The sequence below is a fragment of the Arachis ipaensis genome, chromosome B10 (assembly GCF_059453495.1).
Source record: "Arachis ipaensis isolate K30076 ecotype BB chromosome B10, ASM5945349v1, whole genome shotgun sequence".
Lineage (NCBI taxonomy): Eukaryota > Viridiplantae > Streptophyta > Magnoliopsida > Fabales > Fabaceae > Arachis > Arachis ipaensis.
Genome location: NC_142435.1, coordinates 122005683 through 122023578, shown reverse-complemented (window position 1 = coordinate 122023578; position 17896 = coordinate 122005683). Strand labels below are relative to the sequence as shown.

General features: G+C 40.5%; 3 protein-coding genes across 3 annotated transcripts; 2 read left to right on the top strand and 1 right to left on the bottom strand.

Moving 5' to 3' along the window:
* The first annotated feature begins 4925 nt into the window (after positions 1–4925).
* LOC148581533 (uncharacterized) lies at positions 4926–5849 on the top strand. The gene is made up of 2 exons (XM_088492434.1): positions 4926–5248; positions 5753–5849. Exons 1-2 carry the CDS (start codon positions 4926–4928, stop codon positions 5847–5849), a joined length of 420 nt encoding a protein of 139 aa, XP_088348560.1.
* Positions 5850–10039: 4190 nt separating this feature from the next.
* LOC107622998 (Low temperature viability protein) lies at positions 10040–14212 on the top strand. The gene is made up of 5 exons (XM_016325097.3): positions 10040–10537; positions 11107–11638; positions 12323–12766; positions 12955–13572; positions 13759–14212. The coding sequence occupies exons 2-5, from the start codon at positions 11171–11173 to the stop codon at positions 13888–13890; spliced, it is 1662 nt and encodes a 553-aa protein (XP_016180583.1). The 5' UTR covers positions 10040–10537; positions 11107–11170; the 3' UTR covers positions 13891–14212.
* A 1952-nt stretch (positions 14213–16164) lies between these two features.
* LOC107623940 (uncharacterized) lies at positions 16165–17632 on the bottom strand. Its single transcript, XM_016326349.3, has one exon. It carries the CDS (start codon positions 17487–17489, stop codon positions 16461–16463), a length of 1029 nt encoding a protein of 342 aa, XP_016181835.1. The 5' UTR covers positions 17490–17632; the 3' UTR covers positions 16165–16460.
* Positions 17633–17896: the final 264 nt, after the last annotated feature.

The window sequence follows — 17896 nt, the reverse complement described above, 5'->3', positions numbered from 1 at the left end:
AGTTCTTATTGTAGACTATTTTCGGATCTGAGTTTAATTTTGTGTTCCTAGTTTTAATAACCCATCTATAATATTTTTTCCATCTTTTGTAATGTTGCTATTGGTTCCCTTTATGGTTGTTGGTGGTGAGTTGATGTTATAGATCTGTTTTGTCAATTTTTAGCAAATTGATGGTGGTTCGATATCTAATGGTCTGGGAGCGAAACCTACTCTTCTTTTGCGAGTACCAGTTTTTTCAAAGTGCATCAAAGACCTTTCGATCGGATAAGAACTTAAGAAAATCTGAAAAACAGTAAATAAAAACTTGAAAATAAATTGACCGAACTTGAAATGATTTGCATTAAATTTAAATAAAACAGTAAAATGCCTTCGATTAGATCAAAGGACTTTTGATATGAAAAAATAAAAGTACTGAAGTGTAAATTGGACAAGATTATTAAATGTTGCTTGAAAATAAACTTGCTTGAAAAGAAAAGTTTGCAAAAAATGTAAATGAAAAGTAAAAACAAGTGGAAGGAACCCTATAGAAAATTTACTCGAAGCAGACTCAGAAATTCGCTGGGATGTGAGTGTGCGTGAGTAATTTTTGAAGCAAAGTTCCAACCCCTGTACCTTCGAGCCTTCTTCTATTTATAAAAATTCATAACTAATCAAATTAAAGTGTAACTCCCATGTTCATTAATCCATAGGTAACTGTTCCCGCTTCTTTTGCTGGACAAAAAGTAACGTTGAAAGAAACAATCCTCGAACCTTTGATCCTTCGATCCAGCATCTCGATCAGCTCGCTATCCAATCACAACACAAATTCCTATTCGAACTTCCTTGCCATCCCCTCCAATATTATCTTTCCGTCGCAAACGCACACTTATTGGTTCTTTGAATCCTCTTCTTTTCAAAATAAATTGTTTTCAATCAACAAATTGTCCCCTAGGATTAATGTGTTATCCTTAATGTCATCTTGAGAAAAACACTTAATCCTAATATGCTCTCATCATAAAGCATTAATTAATCATAAATGAAAATTTACTCTTCTTCATTTACTCACGCTCATCTGACACGTTTCCCATTATCTTTTTAACTTCTCTCTCCACCACTTCATCTTCTCCAAGAAGTTACCTCAATTTCAAATTTTGAACTTCCTCATACGAAACGGCAAAAATAACTTTTACTTATTGAAGAAGAATTTCTTACCATCACTTCATCTTCTACACTTCTATTCAAAACTTCATCTCCTCTTTTTCTCCGAGTTCTCTGCACTACCCATCTGTTACTATACTTCACCATTACCAACCTTTTACTTTCATACACCAATGGCTTCTTCTTCAAGTCACAATGCTCCTACTGCCCGAGACAAGGGCAAAGGTCCTGTAGCTCAAGCTCAATAACCGCCGACTTTACAGGTACTCAACCAAATCAATGATGAGATCATTGAAGACCCCCATCCTCAACCTGATGATAAAAGGATTCTCATCCCGTTCACCATTGACGATGTGACATGCTATTTTATTGGCCTCATCCAAACCCTAGAGAGTGCCAATAATTTTATATCTAAAATAATAAGAAAATAAGGAAAAGATGCTCACGCATTAATAACGTCATTCTTGGAAGGAGGACCATCAACGAATTATCGGCCATCATTTGCACAAAGCTCCTTACAATGAAGTTCGTGGCCAACGATGGATCGATGGGATTGATCCGGGGAGACTTAAAAACGGTAGTTGCTTGTGACAACGCTAGCTTAACATTGAGAAAGAAATCAAACGAGGTAGCTGGAGTGTTTTTGGCAGACCTAGACGCCAGGGTTGACGAGAAACTGAGGCCTGCCAGGAACTTCCCAAGGAGACCTGGAGAAATTCCAGTAGGAGATACGGAGGATAAGTTTACGTTGGTGAACCAAAACCTCCCCCATGAATTGAAGAAACCTCTGATGGAAGTCATTAGTGAAAACAGAGGCCTTTTCTCCTGGACTCCAGCCGGCATGCTGGGGATAGACCCTAGCTTCATGTCACATCGCCTGGCTGTGAAGTCGGAGGCCCAACCCAGTCACACAGTGAAGGAGAAAAATGTTGTTGGAAAGAGTTGACGAGGTAACCAGGTAGACGAGTAGCTTATTAGAAGCCAGCTTCATTAGGAAACTTGACTACTCCACATTGATGGAGTAGTCAAGTTCCGGGGAGACTTAAAAACGGCAGTTGCTTATGACAACGCTAGCTTAACATTGAGAAAGAAATCAAACGAGGCAGCTGGAGTGTTTTTGGCAGACCTAGACGCCAAGGTTGACGAGAAACTGAGGCCTGCCAGGAACTTCCCAAGGAGACCTGGAGAAATTCCAGTAGGAGATACGGAGGATAAGTTTACGTTGGTGAACCAAAACCTCCCCCATGAATTGAAGAAACCTCTGATGGAAGTCATTAGTGCAAATAGAGGCCTTTTCTCCTGGACTCCAGCCGGCATGCTGGGGATAGACCCTAGCTTTATGTCACATCGCCTGGCTGTGAAGTCGGAGGCCCAGCCGGTCACACAGTGAAGGAGAAAAATGTTGTTGGAAAGAGTTGACGAGGTAGCCAGGTAGACGAGTAGCTTGTTAGAAGCCAGCTTCATTAGGGAACTTGACTACTCCACATGGCTTTCAAATGTGGTGCTTGTGAAAAAGGCGACTGAGAAATGGAGGATGTGTGTTGATTACTCAAATCTTAACAAGGCATGTCCCAAAAACTCATTTTCCCTTCCCAACATTGATGTTTTAGTAGATGCGGCGGCGGGATACAGATTTTTGAGCTTTATGGATGCATATTTGGGATACAACCAGATCCCGATGCACTGACTTGGCGAAGACAAAATGGCGTTTATAACGCCAGCGGGGACCTACTGTTATAAGGTCATGCTGTTTGGGCTGAAAAATGCCGGGACGACATACCAAAGATTGATGAACAAAGTCTTCAAGGATTACATCAGCAGGTCAGTAGAGGTTTACGTGGATGACATATTGGTGAAGATGGCCGAACCAGGTTGCCTAGTAACCGACCTGAGTGCCATCTTCGACTCACTCCAGAAGTACAACATGAGGCTAAACCCCCTGAAGTGCACGTTTGCGGTGGAAGCGGGAAAATTCCTTGGATTCATTATCACACAGAGAGGGGTAGAGGCGAACCCGGATAAGTGAGAATCCGTTCTTTGCATGACAAGCCATGGATGCATGAAGGACGTACAGAAATTGGCGGGGAGACTGATGGCCTTATCACGCTTTTTTGGCGCATCGGCAGCCAAAGCGCTACCTTTCTTCAACTTGATGAAGAAAGGGATGGCCTTCGAGTGGATTCCAGCCTGTGAAGAGACTTTCAATCACTTTAAGAAAATCTTGTTAGAACCACCAGTTCTTGGTAAGCCAAAAGAAGGAGAGACCTTGTAGCTATACCTGGCAGTTACAAAAGAGGCTATGGCAGCTGCCCTGGTCCGGTAAGAGAACAAGCAACAACAACCTATATACTTCATAAGTAAGGTGCTCCAGGGAGTAAAGTTGAGATATGCCAGGATAGAGAAATTAGCTTATGCCCTATTAGTCTCCTCTCGAAGGTTAAGGCAATACTTTCAAGGACACTCGTTCACTCTGCGAACCGACCAGGAAATCCGATAAATCTTGCAAAAACCTTATCTAGCCGGGCGAATGATGACTTGGGCAATAGAACTATCTCAATATGATATCATGTACTAACCTCAGCACGCAATTAGAGTACAAGCAATGGTTGATTTCTTGGTTGAAATGACTGGAGATGCTTTCGAGGTCCCGAGCACACGGTGGAAACTCAATGTAGATGGAGCTTCCAACCAAGCATTCGGAGGAGTCGAGATCATTCTAGAAAGCTCAAAAAGAATAACTTATGAGAAATATATCAAATTCAAATTCCCTGTCTCGAACAACCAAGCCAAATACAAAGCTATGATTGGTGGCTTAATCTTAGCCAAAGAGGTCGGGGTGGCAAAGTTTGAAGTTAACAGTGACTCTCAGGTCGTGACCTCACAAGTAAACAGGACATACCAAGCTCGGGACCCGTTTTTGCAAAAATATTTGGAAAGAACTAAATAGTTATGTAAGGATTTTGCGGAGGTAGTGGTCCAACATGTACCCAGAGAGAGAAATGCTAGAGCAAACCTTTTGTCAAAATTGGCGAGCACCAAGCCCAGAACAAAAAAACGATCTCTCATCCAAGGCTTGGTGAAGGAGCTGTCGGTGGTCCTCTGTTTGACCTAAGCTCAAGAAGAACCTCTTTTTTGGATCAGCCCAATACAAATTTTTCTTGAAGAAGGACAATTGCTAGAAAATGAGAAAGAAGCCAAAGTTGTGAGAAGAGAGGCCGCCAAGTACAGAGTGATACAGGGGCAGCTATACAAGAGAGGGCTCAACCAACCCTTACTGAAGTGTTTACGGACCGATCAGACGGAGTATGTCCTAAGAAGTGCATGAAGGATATTATGGACACCACATTGGGAGAAAATTCTTAGCTCGGAAGCTCATTAGAGCTGGTTACTACTGGCTCTCCATGATGGCAGATGCTCAGGAGTTCGTTAAGAAATGCAAGAAATGCTAAGAAAATGTGAACTTCCACAACACATCAGTAGAAGAGCTAAGCTCTGTTCTGGCTTCATGACCTTTCTCCTAATGGGGAGTTGACCTACTGGGTTCTTTCCCAGTGGCCCCAAGACAGGTCAAGTATCTCATTGTGGCCATTGATTATTACACGAAGTGGGTGGAGGCTGAACCATTGGGAAGCATATTATCTATAAACTGTCAAAAATTCCTTTGGAGACAAGTGATCGTCAGGTTGAGAATTCTAGAGGTCGTGGTGTCGAATAGCCAAACACAATTTTTCGACAAGAAATTTGGGGAGTTCCTGGCAGGCCTCGGAATCAAACAAAAGTTCTCCTATATGGAACACCCCCAGAGCAACGGACAAGCCGAGGCAACGAACAAGGTCATCCTCAGTGGGCTGAAGAGGCACTTGGATCACAGAATGGGCTCCTGGAAAAACGAGTTAGCCTCCATCTTGTGGTCTTACAGAACAACACCACAATCTTCTACTGGGGAGACGCCCTTCCGACTTACTTACAACGTCGATGCGGTGATCCCCCTAGAAATTGGAGAACCGAGCCCAAGGTTACTCCTCGGTGGAAGAGATGAGGCGACTGAGAAGGACCTAATAGATGAGATCAAAGAGATGGCCCACTTGTCGGATTCGGCGTTGAAGCAAAGGTTAACGTTGCATTACAATCGCATGGTGTAAAACAAGAGGTTCGAAGAAGGAGACCTGGTGCTATGACACAACGATATCGGTCCACCGACCCCAGGGGAAGGTAAGCTCTCCCCTAATTGGAAAGGACCCTACATGGTAAAAGAAGTGCACGGAAAGGGTGCCTACAAGTTAGAGCGGTTAGACGGGAAGGAGGCCACGAGGACTTGGAATACAACAAACCTTATGAGATTTTACTCATGCTTAACGACCTCCCGTCTAAACCGGTTGTCCCTCTTTTATCTCCTACTTTCATTTATCTTCATTTACTTTATTTCATCAAATCACTTGTCACATTATATATTGTTAAGGAAGGGATACTCTTTCTCCGTGCCGTCAGAGCGAGACGTCGGCAAGGGATTTTAATGAGGCCCATTATTGAAAAGTGATTATGTGTTAATTTTGAAATTTATTTTTGCTTTGATTTATTCACTCGTTATTACCAAGTTATAAGCACGGTTTCCCAGGATTGGTCACCCCGGGAACCTGAAAGCAACGATATATGGAGATCCATCAAGGTACGGCTTAACGGTCAAACGAGGAGGAAACATAGTGGTAAAGTGACCAAAATAATTCAAAGATTCTAATTACAAGAGTCAAAATTGTTAAAGCGGTAGCTCAAAAGAGCACCACGTCGGCCCGACAACAACCAAAAAAGAAAAATTGTTCAACACATGCAAGTGGTATTGCATCGGCCCAATAATAAAAAGAGTTCAAAGAGAGTACAAAAAATTATAAGTGATAAAACACATCACTTCCTTGGGATGCTAACAACCTTGCCATCTTGAATCATTTTGAAGGCCCCGATAACCGAAGTGTCAAAGTCTGGAGCGAGGAGAGAGACCTGAGCCTTGATCGCCTCCTCGATAGCGGTGATAGCTTCCCAAGCATCCTTACCGATCTTCTTATTCTTCTTCTTCATGGTAGCGGCCTCTTGGCGAGCAGAGTCTGCCAACTTCACGGCCCCTGCCAGCTTCTCCTCCAGCTCTTTCACTTTACTCTCTGCTGCGACAGCCCGGTCATGGGCTTCATTGAGCTGTTTGGAGAGAGTGAGGTCTCGTTCCACGAGGCGGTTGATCTCCTCGGCAGCCTCTTTCGCTTTCTTCTCCTCTTTGGCAAGTCGGGTCTTCAAGGACTCCCCCTCGCCTTCAGGTTGGTGATATCCCACTGGGCAGCCCTATGTTTCCCTTCCAAAACCTGGCCTTGGGTCAACACGGGTTCCACCTTTCTAGCGATCACGACTATCCGGAGGAGGCTCCGGTACGTCCACCTCGCTTGGGTGGCCAGGTCTTCTTCTCGGAAGAATTTCTCAGTGCTCGGGAAGAGTTGAGAGTTGCTAAAGAATCCTACGTCGAAGTTTTTCTCCATCACCGTTAGAACTTGTCCCGAACCGGTGTCATTCCTCCTCTTCTTGGGATATAGGGTGACGATCACCTCCGCCTCGGGCTCAACCTCGATCTCATTACCCCAATTAGCTTTGCCAGCAACAGTGTCACCGGGAGTTGTTTGGGACGAAGGCTGCGACTGGGCTTCGCCCCCGCTGGCTGGATGAACCTCGGGCTCAATGGTAGGGGTTGTTGAACTGTCGTCATCATTATCATCTCCTGGAAAGAGATGAGTCATCAAACGGGTCAAAGTAGTGTGCCTAGCAACCATCCCAACTACAAAAGAAGCAAAAAGAAAAGCTAGGAAATCAGAGGTTAAACAACGTATAAAATCGGAAGCAAAACAATAATGCATAAGTCGGTAAAACAAAAAACCAATGGTGAGAGGATCTTACCTACACAATTGCGATCGAATTCTCGGTCACCCATTAAGAGATGGGGATTCATATTTTTAGAACCAAAAATCGCCTGTAAAACATCGGCGATCTGTTGGTTCTGCCGACCTAATCTATCATAGGTCATCTTTATTAAATAATTGGGATTGACACCGAAACTCCAGTAGATTAGTATCCGTCTTTCTCCTTCGAGAGTAAGCCAAAAAGGGTGGCGGCCCCGAGCTGGTCTCACCTTAAAGAAGGTTTATTTGAAACCATTGAATGAATACTCGAAGAGATCGAAGATCCGCCGATTTTGCACAGCCTAGAAGGAAAGGTACCATTTTTTATGCTTTCCTTCCCAAAAATGGTGAAATGGAAGATCGCAGTGGAGCCAAGATCCATGAGTGACCCAATGATAGAAGCAAAAAATCACAAATGAGGAAGAAGGGGAAATGGCAATAGTGGGGGTATCTGTTATGAGAAAAGTAGGAAATGCAAAAGGGATATGATTAAAGGTATGGTAACCGTCGAGGGAGGAGCGCGAAAAGCCAATGGTAAAATAGACTTTTCTCTCTGCTTTCAAATCAATCATAAAGGGCATTTAATGCCCCAGGCACGAAAACTTAAACGACGCCCTAATTAACAGGGTAGCTCACGCGCACCAGAGGTGTGAATCTCGCAAATAGAGTCACGAGCAGGGGAAGACAGTTGCACGAGAAGACACAAGTAAGGAGAACGCACCAACCACGATCCTCACGGCTTGTCACGTTGAGAGAATTGTTCTGGCCCCGTCCAATAATGGTTGGAGGTCCATTCTGCGGACTACTGACCCAACGGGTCTTGGACCCATACGAGCCAAAATGACCCACACATCACATCACCTCCTGGGAAAGACCTGGGCAGTTGATGGAAGCTTCCAGGCAGACGGGCCTAAGCAAGAGGGCCCACCTGAGTACAAGGTATAAAAAGGGAGGGACCTATCCCTCCTCCAAGGTACGTCATCTTTTACCTTAATTTGCTGCCTCATCATTCAGACGCTTACTTCAGCATCGGAGTGTCCTTGACTCCTTGCAAGTGGTCCCACCCGCTGACCTACTGACGACTGTGATAGCACTCTCCCTCGTAAAGCTTGTGCCCAGGTCCAGATACCTCACACCTCTAGTTGCTCTGGACAAGATGCTCGACCGACATCTAATCCCGACGAGCAACCGAACAGGTTATAATTTGATTAACTAAGCCACTGAAGAATTCATTAATGATGTTGATTAACTGAATTTGTTGAATTTTGATTGTTGTTGATTGTATTTGGTTTATTATAATTTGTGGATTAATGTTATATTGCTGAAAATTTTTTCTTGTGATTATAAAATTGCCTCTATTTAAAAAATGTCCCCAAATCTATCTTTGTTTTGTGTCTGATATTGAAATGATCAGATCTATGGTGGATTTGAATGCTGCGATAGCCATTAGATACAGTATTTTGGAGAGGCTAGAATTCAGTATTTGAAAATTTTGAATTTAAAAATTTGAAACGGATGAAGATGAAGATGAGTAGTTGAATTCATTGCATATGAGAGAAAGATTTAGTAATTTTGTATGATGGGAATATTGTAGGATTTAGAGTTGAATTTGTATTATAGTTGAGTTGAATTCTAAACTTGTTATTGATTATATTTTGTTGATTATAACTTGTTGATTACTGCCAGATTATTCGATTTTTTATTTTATAGTGTAATATATTGTTCATTGTTATTCTATGTTGTTGTTGTTGTTGTTGTAGTACATATGTTGTTCTAAGTTGACTATTTTATATTTTTATTTATGTGGGACTGGATTAATTGGTTCAACTTTTGATATACCGGTTGAACTGATAATGCAATTATCTAGTAGTTTGACTGGTTTGTTTATCGGTTCAATTCTAACAACTATAACTATGTTGTAGAAGACTATGTTCTTGCTAGTTCTTGTTCTATTCTTCAATTTTGTATTTAATTGTTTAGTTCTTATACTTTTTTTTGTACTAGGTAATAATCCTTTTGTACATCATACCAATTGTTCAGGTTACTATGTTTGTGTTCTTGCTGGTGCTATTTTTCAGTTTTTATTATTTTGTTGAGTTGAATCACTTCTTTGCTATATTCTTAGGTGTTATTAAACTTTTTCTTATGTTATTGATTTATTTGCCTTGTTCTTTTTGTCTAGTGCTAGTTGTTAATTTGTTAATAATTAGTTTTGTGAAGGTGTTAACATTTAATTGGTGTTTTGTTAGATGAAGATGATCTCAACAAAGTAAATTTGCAACAAGTTTTAGTAGATTTTGATGATGATGGATGATAAACTTTAATATTATCTTTGTATTTGGAAATTTGTTTTATTATTTGAGTTTTTGTTATATTTGGATGAGATTATAAAATTTTGGCAAGTTTTAGTAGATTTTGATGATGATGGATGATAAACTTTAATATTATCTTTGTATTTGGAAATTTGTTTTATTATTTGAGTTTTTGTTATATTTGGATGAGATTATAAAATTTTGGCCGATGTAATATTTTTAATTTGTATATTTTTAAAATTTACAATAGAATATAATTCATGGTTTTAAAAAATTAATTCATGATCAATTTTCTTTCGTAGTATTCTATCCCCAGGAAAAATCGAATTTTTGTTGCCTCCTTGAAAGAAAAATGTCTTGGACCACTAGACGGTGAAGGCTACTTTCCCGACCGCCGTTATACTATGTTCTTAGTATAAACAGTTTTTTTTTTTTTTTTTTTTTTTAATTGTCAATAGATTAAAATGTTTTGATTCACTCAAAAGGATCTCCTTTTTTTGTGGTTCAACCGGATTAATTGAAAATTGATTTTTTAACTGATTTAATTGAAGCCAAAAACTATCTAATATACAATTGGTGAAAAAATTGATCGGTGGTTAATTAGTGAACCTTTTGAACCGGGCGTTTTCTTTTATGATTTCCGATTTTTCAATTAAAAAAGAAAAACAGAACCGCCCCTCTGTCTCTCTCCCAAACGAAACCCTACCCTAAACTAAACCCTATCAGAGTTCAGAGGCTCAGTTGCAGCCACCTTCAAACTTCAGAGCCCCCTCTCTGTCCGAGCTCACTTCTCTTCCTCCCTCGCCGTAACTTCCCTTCCTCCCGCCCCCACCATCGCCGAAGGCAGAAACCCCCACTCTATTCACTGCGTATCTCAACTCAGTCTCTCTTCGCTGCATTCGCCGTGGCTGCTTCTTCGCTCCTGGCCGTGGGTCGTCGTTTCTCCGCTCCTCGCCGTGCGTCGTTTCTGCTTCTTTGCCTCCTCGCCAGTCTTGCTGTTGCTTCCCTGCTTCGCGTCGTGTCTCGCCATCACTGCTGGGTGGTCTCTGCTCCTCTGATTTTAGGTAACTCTGTCTCACACTCTCACCGCGAGCACACCCTGTCTCACACTCTCCGCGCTCACTCTATCATCGTCGCTCATCTCTCGCCATCTCTCCGGTAGGCCAATGCTTCTTCAGTTTCATCTCTTTTTCCAATTAATTTTTAAGATTCTGAGTTTGTGTTCTGAGTTCGGAATTGGATTATTTATTTAATTTGTTGAATGCTGATGTGATTCTGAATTCAATTTAATTTGGATTATGAGTTTGAAATTGGATTCAATTTAGTTGTTGTTGCTGATATATTTTCAGTTTAGTTTGGATTCAGAAATCGGAACCATGATGCTGATAAATCGATTAGAATCCCAAAAACTAAATATGGTTATATGCTTTGGCTCTCTTATATTTAGTAGGTTTAGGAATTTGTAATTGAATTGAACCTTGTTTTGTGTTGCGATTATGTGTTTTTTGGTTTGAGGATTTCTATCATTCAATCCTTTCTGTGATATGTAAAGTTAATAGAAATCTTTCTAAAAATACTTCTAATGATAAATTATGGATAAGTTATTATGTAAAATTAATTATAATTACCTGTTTGTATGATTATTTATAATTTTATATATTATTTTATTATAATTTGGTTTTGCTTCTTATACTAAGATTGTTGTAAATCCTTTTGGTGTTGTTTAGTGAAGAGATACTCGTTGCCACAGCCTACAAGCACTTCAAAACCCTGGTTGCTATTTTCATCATCATGGGGAAGAAGAAGTTCATCGACAAGAAGAAATCCGCAACATTCCAGCTTCTGGCTCGAGACTCATCTGACCCGTCCTTCGGCAACTCCCCCGGTGCTGACCGTGTCTTCGTCCGGGTTGACAACAACCCACTCCCAGCCGCCGATTTCATCTCCGCCAGTGACGACCATGACAACAGAAATTCCGTGTTTGACGATGCTCCCGGTGACGACGAAGGTGACGATGCTGGCGACTTTGCTTTCAGCAGCTCGACGAGCTCTATGCCGCTGGGGAGCCATGGTTTCATTGGTTCGGCGGGAACGACGCCGCTTCCGGAGGAGGTGAGAAGGGAGATTCTGGAACTAGGGTTCCCCGATGATGGGTATAATTACTTGATTCATTTGAGGGAAATCAAGAATGCTGGTGGTGGCTCTGCGTATTATCAAAACCCCAAGTTCAGGGTTGAAGACATCACTCTTGATGTAAAGGTTCGATTTTTTCATTTCGATTTTTCGGCTATTTATTTATTTATGTGAAGGTTTTTTGGTTTCAAGTTGAATGGGAAGTTGAAACTATTTTGGTTGAAACCCTAAACGCGTTTCTGGTACTATTTCTTTAGCAAAATGAACTTTTTTTGGACTGAATTTGTTGACACATTGATCATTCAGATACTACTTAACAAGAATATAATATTTTTTGGTTTAAATGGTCTGCATTCTAAACTCTTGATAGTCAAATTTGTGCTTCACTCCTACACTCCTAGGATAAATTTTCATTTTAAATAAACTTCTTTCTTATTATTATATGGGTTTTCAGTTCCACTGGAAATGAGATATTACCATGTCGGCATCCTGTCGTTTGTTATTTGTTTCTGTGAACATTGTGAGTTTCTCAATATACTGATGAAACGTCTTGGCATTACCCTTCTTTATAGACTCAACTAGGCTAAGGAATTTGGTGTTTGTGAGTGGAACCATCTTATTGCCTGAATTGTGAGTTAAATGGTGTTGATGTGGGACACTGTATTGTTTAAGAACTTATTCTTGGCCCTGATTAAACATCAAGGGATGTTTTGTTTTGTTTTGTATTGTTTTTTGGGCACCTTTTCTAAAGAGTTGGTTATGTTCTTAAATTTAGAATTCATTAGTTAGATTTTCTTTTGGTGAGTTTAGGCATATGATGCTTCAAGATTGCAAATCTCAGAAGTTGATGGTGAGCCCGAGCCAGATTCTATATACAGTGTAGCATCGAAGACTACTACTGTAAGGGTTCAGAAAGTGGTTGATCCTGAAGTAGCAGCTTTGCTCGACGATAGTGATTTATCACGGTTTGGCTCTGATGTTGAAGATTTGGAGGAAGACTTTGTTGTGAGGGCGAACCTCCACGAAGATGGTGATAATGTAGAAGAGAAGGCACATATATGTGATGGTAAGAATTTTGAAGAATCAATGACAAATGGAAACCAAAACAATGCACATGAATTGCAAGTTTCTTCACATACCAGAGTTACATATAATCTTGGGTCCTTGGGTGGAGTTGCAAATGGTGCAACTGGAGTGGGTTGTGCTGATGAGAAGGAAAGAGCTCGTCGCCTGTTGGATGAACAATTTGATTTGGTGAGTTCTGTTATTCATAATTTATACCATTCACGTGCTACAGTCTTGTTCATCTGCTGTATCTTTGGTTTCGATCATATTATTTAATGAACTTTGTTGAGTTTTGTTGTTTCTGGCTCTGAGGATGTCTTTGGTAAAATGCATCTTTTTTTCTATGATTATCATTCTTTGTATTTTCTATGTTACAGTTTGAACGCCAAGAATATGGAACTGATGACAATGATGATGACGATGATTCTTATGAACATTACGGGGCTGAAGAAGATGGATCCCTTGCTGAGAAGCTGAAGTGCTGTCTTAACAACGATATGATGGATGACCTGGAACACAATGATGACAAGTATAAGGTTCCAGCTGATATATTGAAGAATAAAGAGGGACCAAAGGTTGAGGAAGAGGATTGTGCTGCTGATGTGATTCGCCGTTGCAAGGAGTATGCCGAGGTGTATGAAGTTGAAGAAGATGGAGACAACGATGTTGTACTTGTTGAAGAAAGTAGCGATGAATCAGAAGTTTGGGATTGTGAGACAATTGTTTCAACATATTCGACTTTAGATAACCATCCTAGAAAGATAGATGCACCCGAAGTAGCCAGGAAAAAGAAGTTGGCTGGAACTGTGTCTGCAGCCATGAGTTCCTCTAGTCAATTAATATCCCTTAGAGGAAAAGAGAAACTGCCTCTAGACTTCTTGCCCGGTAATAAAAGTACTTCCGCTGAAAGGGTTAAAGGGCCGAGCACTGCAAGAATCGAGTATAAGAGAAAGCCACATGGTCTAGAGACAAAGGAGGAGAAAAAAGAACGAAAGGTGTCTTAACATGTTTTCACTAGCTCTGGTTATGCTATTTCTTGAATCTTTAATGTCTTCTTTATTCATGCCACTGAGGAGTTACACATGCTGCTGCTTAAGAGCAAAACATACATATATTCTAGTTTGATGCATATTTGTCTGCTACCACTTTGACTGGAATGGTTGGCCTGTTTATTTTTGTAGGCTGCTGTGAAGGAGGAGCGGCGAGAAGCAAGACGCATGAAAAAAGAAATGAAGGATCTTTATAGGAGTGAAGCACATCGTGCGCAGAGAGTTGCTGCCATATCTGGGCCTGCTTCTATTCATCTTTTGTAGGTTTTCAATTATAAAGATTTTGCCTGCTAGTTGCTGCTACTCATCAAATTCTCGGAAGAAATGGTTACATAATGACAATATGCAAATTTAAATTAATATCCAAAATGGTGCCATTAGCCCATTAGTTCGTGTTTCTGATATACGCTTTAAATGAGAGGTTCCAAATTCTGTGCCTCGTTCCAAATTCGTGTTTTTTTATACTTCTTATATACAAACATGAGAGAACTATAGGTCACAAGCTTTTCCCATTCCTTGTTTCGTTTATGTAATGTAACAGAGTAAGCAGCATTCTATTTTTCGTTTATCGTTTATTAGCTCTATTATATAGTATGGTGCAACGTAGCGTGAAAGCATAACACCTAACCAAGCTTTATTTGTATTAAACAGCTAACCAAGGTTTCTTTGGTAGTGAAATAAGTGGTGTTTGAGCCTCTTGTTTTATTATCGTCCTTATTGTAATTTCTAATTGAGCTTTCGGGTTCTCAACATCCCTTTTCAACTCAATGACCTGTAACCTCTACACCCCAATAAAACCGTCATAAATTCTTGTCTGTTACTCAGGTAATAAAGGGTCCAAGTCCCCGCCAAGGTACGAGTTGAATGTTATTCAGTCTAATTTATATTATACAAAACCTTTTTTCTTATTTCTTCTTTAGATATATCTATGTGGGTTCCAGGAAGCATATGACAAATCCACACACACAGTTAAAAAAAAGGTCTTCATCGTCGGCGTATATTCTCATTGAAATTTAATATTTTTATATTTTATCAAACGAGGGTGTTTCTTGGTATATTAATCTTCCGCAGTCATTGTATCTGAAATAGTGTTGCAATGCAACAAAAAGCAGCGTGTTTTGGGAGATATGCCACAAATGAAATGGTTCCTAGTTCCTACCTTGGCTTTATGTGTTTGATACATTGTATTTATTTCTCTACTTTTAAACTGTCGAAAAAGTGAAAGAATATAGCAGCAGTTTTTTCTTTAATAAAAAAAAGTAAAATTGGGTAAAGAATAAAAATTGTAATTTTTTTTTTAGAAAAATGTGTATTTATCTTTATTTTTAATTAACTTTTCTATTATAAAAAGTATAATTTTCACTTTCAATTACGGGATAGCATTATCTATTAGAAATATGTACAAGGTGATTGACTATGGCATCAATATCAATATCAAGTTATCAACAACCACGTCAAAACCACACCATTCTCCGCAATTGCCATCACCACAGTAATAACGTAAAAAATTTACCGACTCCTACTTAATTCTAATCTTCTATGAACCAGCAACACATATACAAAATATAATTTATTTAAAAGTTTTACTTTTTTTTCTTTTCCTTAAAAGTTTTAAATTGTGATGATGATAAGAACAAACGAAGTCCACAAAGATTGGTAGTCATGGTAGTTTTATCGTATGACCAAGCACTAAACTCGGTTAATTAATAATGTTATGAATACATAGAGAAAAGGTTTTCTTGACCCAGTAAAAGCTAAGAAGCTTAACAAACAGAGAGGCATCTATTTTCGCTTTGGTGCTCGCAAGACACAACATACACTAAGCAGAGGAATCTTCATCCAAAACACAAACTCCATGTCGGGTGGTCCACTCCCACAGCTAGCCAAGTACGCAACCACCATCAACAAATGCTTCTATTGCCATTTCTTATGCAGTTCCTGTCAGCCACTGCTTCCCCTTTTATTTCCTACCTTCCCAAACGGAAATAACTATTCTTAGCTAAACTTGCTGCACCCTTTTCTTCATGGCTTTAAAATCATCTTTGAAGGTAGTTTATTAAGGCGTTTGTTATATGGTGCCTAAGAGTTCGATGTCAATTAGTTGATATTTAATTGAAAAGTATAAAATCTTAAATATTTATATGGTGCCCATATTTGTTTTATAGCTAGTTGATGGACCAGGTCGGTCAAGCAAGTTGACGGCCACAGCCTACAAAGTTAGTTAGCTGCCATTTCCGAACAAAAAAAAGAAAACACAAGTGGTGTGCGGTCCTACCTTCACATGTCTTGGATCCGATCCAAATCCAATTCTTAGATTAGAATACACACCAGCACCACTCTTTAGACGTCAACCCTAAGGAACACCAACAATCTTAATTCTTTTCTTCTTCAGAGCGTGCAACAATAATGCGCTTCAATTGAACTCCTTCCATCGTAGTATGTAATATGCTTTAATCAACTTCGTTCTCTTAGCCCCAAACATTTATATATATATAAAAAGAAAAATAAAAAACAAAAACAAAAAGAGAGAGAATCAGATAGAACAACCTCAAACTGGTGACACTGAATCTTGTAAAAGAGAAATGAATGTGTTAGTGACAGAATCTAGGAATAGATTCTGATATCATACTGTATACCCTAAACTAGTAGATTTCTTGGAATCTCTTTATGTCCACGAAACAAATGGGTTAGTGCCGCATCATTGACAACAACAAGGGAAGGAGGAAAAAAGAAAAAAAAAATGTAATCTAAAATGCCTAAAATTCTAAGCAGTTAGCATTGAAATGAACGTAGTAACAAGAAGGGAATAGTAGAATCCAATGTAAGAAGAGGAATCAGCGCTTCCATGCATAAACAATGAGAGAGAAGCCAACGGGATCCACCAACTCGTTCTCCTCCACACTGGACCATTCCAACACGGAGGAGCTTCCGCCGAATGACCCGGCGGAGGAACCCACCGACACGGAAGAAGATGACATCTTGGCCCAGTCGCAGGAGCCACTCAAACCCAAGTTCCAGTTCTGCTGCGCCCATGGATTCACGACGTTCCTGTCCACGCCATGTTCATCCGCCTCGAACTTGAACATGAAAATGGCGTGCCCATCGCCATTACTATCCTTGTCGAAGAGCCAGTTGTACACGTCCCACGAGATCTGAACCGGAACGCCGTCGATTTCAACTCTCTCATTGCCCCTGAACTTCCACTTGAGGCGCTTTACCTGCAGCACCCTGTCGCCGTCGACGGAGAAAGAGAGCTTGGAGGAGGCAGAGTCGTTATCCCTGGAGGAGCCGCAGTCGATTTGAATACGGCGGGTCTTGCCGCCGAAAATGGCGGTGGTGGAGTAAACGGTGTCGGCAAAGACGTGTTCCTTCTTGAGGAGGAGGGAGTGGGGGTTGTTAGCGTGGAGAGCCTTGGACTTGGAGTAGGCGTCTTTGGGGGAATCGCCGAGGAGGAGAACGATGCGGTTGTGGACGACGAGAGCAAGGTAGAAGGAGGAGTGGGGTTCGGGGGAGAAGGAGGAAGAGAACTTGGCCTTGGAGAGGTTCCAGAAGAGTCGCGTGGTGGAAGAGAGGGTTTTGGATCCGTGCTTCTTCCAGAATATGAAGGGCTTTATGTGAAGTTGAAAGGAGGAGGAAGAAGGAGAAGAAGAAGAAGGGGAATCGAAGGGGTTGTGGTTGTGGACGTGGACGTGGAGGGAGCGGCCTAAGATAGAGCGTGACCATGTTAGAGTCACGAGGCCCGTGTCGGTGTGGTACAGGTATGTGGTCAGGTTGGGGTTGGAGGAGCCTGGTGGCGCCGGTGGTGGAGGACAATTACGGCGGGTGTGGGATGGCCGAAAGCAGGAAGGGAATGGTGATGACATTATTCTTTATTATTTATTGTGTTTATGATTTTCAAGAATGGTGATTTGGGAGGGGCTTTTATTTCCGGATCCGAATGAACAAGACCAACACACAGAGGGGACCAAGAGAGAAAACTGTCTCCTTCAACAGCGGTTAAATTACCGCAACAAACAAAGTTACTACTCATAATTACCTTATTGCCACTGTGCACCAATGGACTATCAATGTAACCGATCAAAACTTTCTCTTCCTTAAGTTAGACAAAATTGTTTGATAAATTCAGGAATTAATTCCCTCTTAAATTAAATTAAACTACTGAAATATAGTTACGGATTTAATAATCATTAATTTTTTTTAATTTATCAAAATTTTTATTTTGTATCATATTTTTCTAAATTAACATACCGGGTCAAAAAAATATAAGATA